General features: G+C 42.1%; 1 protein-coding gene across 9 annotated transcripts in view; it reads left to right on the forward strand.

The window, feature by feature from the left end:
- The first annotated feature begins 876 nt into the window (after positions 1-876).
- The window catches only part of cbfa2t3 (CBFA2/RUNX1 partner transcriptional co-repressor 3), a 38,499-nt gene continuing 33,006 nt past the window's right edge, over positions 877-6,369 (forward strand). For 8 of the 9 annotated variants that reach the window (XM_034116818.1, XM_034116820.1, XM_034116824.1 and 5 more), the window contains exon 1: positions 877-1,803. In XM_034116818.1, the coding sequence (XP_033972709.1) occupies positions 1,602-1,803 (202 nt within the window). In that variant the 5' untranslated portion in view covers positions 877-1,601. The remainder of the gene's footprint in view (positions 1,804-6,369) is intronic. The other variant, XM_034116827.1, reaches the window with a different exon arrangement.

Raw genomic sequence — 6,369 nt, forward strand, 5'->3', positions numbered from 1 at the left:
TTGGCCGAACCAAATACAAAACCAATGGGAAATTCAGATTGAACAGAATAGAAGAGGACACTGACAAAACCAAAAACCCCCCTTTTGACATGGAAGCATGTGGTTGGTCCCAATTGGCTTCTTGCAGTATTTATCCGCCCTCAGTCCTCAGCCACGCCTTTTGCTAAACCAGGAAGTAACCTCCCCCAACAACCAAAGTAACTCAAAGACAAAGAAAGTCATTAATACAACAAAAACTTGTGTTACAGTAGCTGTGTTAGAATGTGTGAAAATAAACTAAATTATGTCTGTTTACAGGCAAATAAGGACTTTTAAATCAAAATGTGTGGTGTCAATTGTTGTTATATTGCAACTGAAATGAAGCAAAACTACTGGAGGTGAGGGTGCAGTGTAATTGTTTTACCCTGTGTGGCTGTGGCCATCACAATTTAAAAATTTATTTAAAATATTTGAGTGTACCCTTAACTATGTGCAAGTCTGAAGTCTCAAAAGTGAAACATTCAACACCAGTTTTATCAGTTACTTAATTGTCATTGAAGTTCAGCTTTTGTGAACCTTGACATGCAGTTACTTTGCATCATTCCTTCAAAAAATGCAACACAACAAAGTAGAAAAAGCTAGAGCAACTAGATGGGGAACAAGTTGTATTATGGTCCCAAGCAAAGGCACACAAAAGCAAAGGATCCTCGGAAGTGAGTGCTGGCCGCAGACACAGCTGGTTCCTGACAGAGGAAGCCCAGATGGAGGCCCAGGTCCTTCTGTCTGCTGCTATCACCGCAGCCACACTGCTGCCCGGCCCCCCCAGGGACTGCAGCGCTGCAGCATACGCAAACTGTAACATACTAACACACACTTCTCTTTTGAGCTTCAGTGGCAGGCAGGGCAGAAGGAGGGTTCAGATGAGAGCACAGCCACTCAGCCAGAGCCACGAGACAAGCTGACCTGCGGCTGACACACACACGCTCACACACGCTCACACACACTCTGCGGGAAGGGAGCGATGAGAGACTAAAATAACCAAATGAACCGAAAAGAAGAACGAAAGGTAAATGTAAACACAAGATCTACCAAGGACATCTAAAAGGGGAAAAGAGACTTGGAGCTGAAGACAAAGACTGTTACTCATGGGTATTAACGACTGTAATATGAAATCTTTCTAACGCGAAGTTCCATGCAGGCATGAAGCAAAGAAAAAATACCAGAGGAATCCAGGAATAATTCATCCAGCATTACACTCTTAAATGAAAAGGTGAAAGCAAGAAGAGGAAACAACCTCTGCTGTTTCTTGTTTTTCTCTATTGGGAGCTATAACAACAGCTACGTCCTTGTCCTTGCATAGCCATTCATTGGGTCAAACAGTACAATGATCTACAGGGACCTCAAAGGCAAACTGGCTGAATATTAAGAAGAAAAACATGCTAATCCTCAAGGACATAAGGAACAGAAGGTCCAACAGGAAAGCTGCCTTTTTGAGCTCTAGTGATTTTTAGTCTTCATTGTCTTTACTTCACTGCTTTACACAAACACGTCACATCACCTTGAATCCCTTTACCTCACAAAGAAAGTGGGACACTTAAAAGTGGAGATTTGAAGGTCCTAACATGTCTATTGAAGTCCATTTTGAGCGCCAGAAGAAGGACCTGAGGTCCGGGAGCTCCTCTGCTCCAGCGTTTCCTCCACGCGTCCCCACGGTGACACTGATCAGCCACAGAGAGCAGAGGGATAAACACACTGCCCACAGACTGCAGCCGGCAAGCCTTGATCTAAACCTGGCAACCAGCAGCTACTACAGATGTAGTGAAGGTAGGACCTGTCATCTTAAAGGATCTGTTTTATGAAATCTTTTGGCAGTGTGTTACCGTGATGAGTGACGGAGGGTCCTGCAGCTGTCAGGTCTGCTCATTAAGTTGGAGTGATGGACGGATAATCAGTTTGTGTTGACTTAGCGCTGCATGCTGTAAGGGCAATGTGAGGTTTCTTCATTTTGTGAGTAGACCTGGTATTTGATGATTGAAACTGAGGTTTCAAGGTTACAATGACATCAAACATTACCATCTAAATTAGTTTTTTTCAGTCCAAAGCAATTAAGTGTAAAATGATCTAAGGTTTGTTCCTCAGCGCATTTTACTATATTTCTTGACATCCGTAGAAAACAAGCTGACTTCACAGATAATCGTGATTATATTTTTCTTAAAATAATCCTTTAAATTTCATAAATGATGTTTTTTTTATATGAACAGTCAGGCACAAATAAATGTGCCATTATTGTTAACAAGCCCAGTGGAGCACATGTTCCCCTTTGGCACAAGAAAGGAAAAGGAAATAGGTTTTTGGAGTGTTTGGGGGTCTTCCTCTGGGCATCCCCATACAGCTGCAGGGAACTAGACTATAATCTTGAGTTTCACTGTTCAGCTTCAATGGCTTCATAAGACACATGCAGGTCACAGGGTGCATCACAGTGAATGACAGAGCAAACACTTTAAGAGAGTAGTGTACAGACAGATGAGGGATGCTTGAAATACATCCAGGAAAAAAGGATGTAATTGATTCTTAAAGCAGTGAAAACACTGAAGTAGTGCCTTTAGGTGAAAATGAAAACCTTCACTTGATTCAGCGCGGGGTTGGAAGAGAGAGAAATGCATTAAGAATCAGACATTAAAGGCCCTATTTTATAGACTCTAAATATGTAGAAACTGTAAGCCAGAGCAAGAACTAATACCCAACGTAGTGAATTACCTGCAGCGCCTGACATCTCTTGGCAGTAATGAGCTTTGTGAACGTTGCAGAGATAAGGCCTCTATAATTAGGCTTAGTCATAAGCATCCCCCCTGTAATGCTCTGATAAAAAAAACCAGTGGAACTCTGGTGTCGGGGATTCAACTCATTCAACTCTCTCTCTCTCTCTCTCTCTCTCTCTCTCTTACACACACACGCTCACGCACACACACACAGGCACACGCTCACACACAATGCAAATGCATACACTGAGAAAATCTAAATGTGTCAATGTTAAATGTAAACATAGCTCTTTGTCTCAAGTAGTTTACCTGATGTAAAAGTGTGTATGTGTGTTTGTGTCCACTGATATGTTCACACTGTATGAAAAAAGCAGCAGTAGTAATGTGTGTGTTGGTGCGTGTGAATGTGTGTGTGAGGTGTTGTGAGCTGCAGCATAGGCTTCCTGTGAGGGAGCAGATGTCGCAGAGCTCAGGCACAGCTGCGACGGGCGATAACCGTGGTGGCAAGAATATGTCGGCATGCTGGCTCTTCTCCCTGGGTCTTATCAGCCGCACACAGCATACACACACACACACACACACACACACACACACACACACACACACACACACACACACACACACACACACACACACACACACACACACACACACACACACACACACACACACACACACACACACACACACACACAATCACACACTCATATAGACACTCTACAATAAGGAACTGCCACCCAGCACTATAGCACACCCTCACAGCAAGCCCAGATAGAGGGAGGAAGGAAATGATAGAGATGGAGAGAGGAAGAAAATGAGAAAGGACTAAATCAAGGGACTTTGAGGGAAAAGGTGCAGTGAATCCCTAACAAAGCCCTGGCTCATGACTGCTGTATCATAGACTTCATAATTTATTGCCAATCCTAATCCTCAATAGCTTTGAAAAGGCTATTCTTGTTTCACTCACAAGAGGAGATGACGTTTAAGTACAAAACTTTGTCACTTTCTCTATCCTGATGTCACTCTGTGATATAATTCATATTTGATGGGCTTTAAGATCAACATTATGTGATGAAATAATCATAATCTTGGTTCAACCTTGCAAAATGTGTCAATTCTGATTTTTTTTTTTTTTTCATTTGAGTTGGAAATACCTTCAGTAACAAACACACTATATACATTTCATGGTTTTGAATAATATTTCAGCTTGTTTCCTCCTTCCGAACAACAACAAGAATTTTAATGGTAGTTTTGCCATGTCACCATATATCATCAGTTAATCTGAAGAACAATGTTATCATGACCAAAATGACAGTGCAAAACATTTTATAATAAAATGTAATGAACTTACTGTACATGTGAACATGTACGTGACTTACTGATCCATTGCTTAACAATTGCATCAGTGTTTCTCTGGCACAGATAACTGCAAATACATGGGGCAGTGATTATTAAAATGGGTATGATTATTGAAAGATGAATATTGATGATGTTGCAAGAAAAAGGAAGAAAACGGAATAAATGAGTAATGAAAACTTTGAGAAGTATGTGTGGGAGGAGAGGCAAGGTGGTGATAAGAGGTGTGTGTGTGTCTGTGTGTATGTGTGAAAGAGAGAGAGAGAGAGAGAGAGAGAGAGAGAGAGAGAGAGAGAGAGAGAGAGAGAGAGAGAGGAGAGAGAGCAAGAGAGGAGAGAGAGGGAAGTTATCCTTTCTGTTTCCTCAGCACCAGCTTTGTGGTTTCTATGAGGAACAGATGTTCACAACTTGATACAGTGCCTCATCCCCCTCCACTCACTATCTCCAGTGCCAGCACCACCAACTGTCTGCACACACACACACAAACACACACACACACACACACACACACACACACACACACACACACACACACACACACACACACACACACACACACACACACACACACACACACACACACACACACACACACACACACACTCATGCAAGCGCACACACATGTTGTCTCTTGGGAAACACAGTTATATAAAGCAGTGACTTTCTCATGTGAGGGCGTATTCACCTGCATACTACATACTTTTTGACTGTCTGTTTCCCTTTTAGGCTGCACATCCTGTTCTTGAGTCAACACTTGATATAATCAGGTGTCACTTCCTCCTTTGACAGTTTGCATTTCTGTTGGTCAGCTCTGGACAAAAATAACACAAAGATGCATGCACTAAGTGTACCTGTATGTACGCAGAAGTAAGAGTCCCTTTTTGTTTCATATTTCCAGATTAGTTTTCGGCAGAAGGACTTTGAATGTGTATAATTAGGCAATTTAGGAAAATCATACTGCAATTTAACCTCATTTTGTATATTCCACTGTTATGCTTGGCTTAGAAATGAAAGGCCCTCATGCATAGGAAATATTTAAGATAGGTGGGGAATGATTTAGGCATTGCAACGATTTTGCAATAGTACAGCATTTGCATAACAAATGGATAACAATTCTAAAACATGGAATATAAATATTGTCTGGAATAGCCATAGTAATGTATTGTGTAGTGCTCCTATTAGAGTGGTTCTGTGGCAGAAAAACAACCCTGGAAGTCAAGTATTTCAAAGGACATTATTCTTTCCAAAGAGCATGGATTGAATTTCGAATTCACATCATGTCCGGATGATTCAAACAACAGACACTTTGCTGCTCAATTGAAAACAAAATGTCAGAGGGTGTATGGATGCAATTTGTAAAAGCAGCGTTCCAGCGTACGTGCTTGAGTGGGTGGGTCAATGATCCGTTACACCACTACACGCCGAATCACAGAACATCTCTCTCTGTTTTATTCTCATTCATAACATTATGGAACAGCTTGAGAACATTCACACATGTTGACATAGAAAGTACGAGAAAAAGCTTCTCATAAGCGCGTTATCAGAAAAAGCATGGTTTAAAATACAAAAACCATGTTCATGGAGGATGCATGTGACACAGAGGGACAACACAAACTCTATTTCTATCAGCATTTCAATCAGCATAACAGTTTTCTGATGAAGTGAGCTGTGCTCCTTACTCCTTCAGGATGAAACCTACAATGGTGCCTTTAATGGCAGCTCCATAAGAGTGTGGTCTGTTGAATGGGCATGACAAAGTAGAGGATGGGAGAAGAGAGAAGAGCGCAGGAATACAATGGGTCTAGCGTTCCTTTCAGTCGGCTCAGGGCCTTATCTCCTGTCAACACACTAGCCTGTGACTGGCACGGAAAGGATTTACAATGTGTGAGTGGAGGAAATGCTGCAAACTTCTCCCTGGCTATAACTCTGACACACACATGCATGCATACACAGAAATAGTCATTTCCATACCAGCACAATGACCAACCCTGGCTCTTATATCTCAGTGAGTGCCCAACCATCCAGGAGATGCTGTCAACCTAACAGAGTCCGCAGCAGAGTGGGGGTGTTTGTGAGGTGACAGTGAGATAGAGAAGTGAAAGAAAGGCAAGACAACGCTGTTTTTTTGTCATTAATGCCATCAAAGGATCTTCCAGTGGCAGTATTATGGCACAGGGAGTTCATCGAAGCGAGTTCCCACCTTGTGTTGTGTGATTCATTGAGCAGTTTATCAGGCCGGCCACATGGAGTGTCAGAGCTAACCCAGTGACCGTTC

The sequence above is a fragment of the Trematomus bernacchii genome, unplaced genomic scaffold (genome assembly GCF_902827165.1).
Source record: "Trematomus bernacchii unplaced genomic scaffold, fTreBer1.1, whole genome shotgun sequence".
In the NCBI taxonomy this organism is placed as follows: Eukaryota; Metazoa; Chordata; class Actinopteri; order Perciformes; family Nototheniidae; genus Trematomus; species Trematomus bernacchii.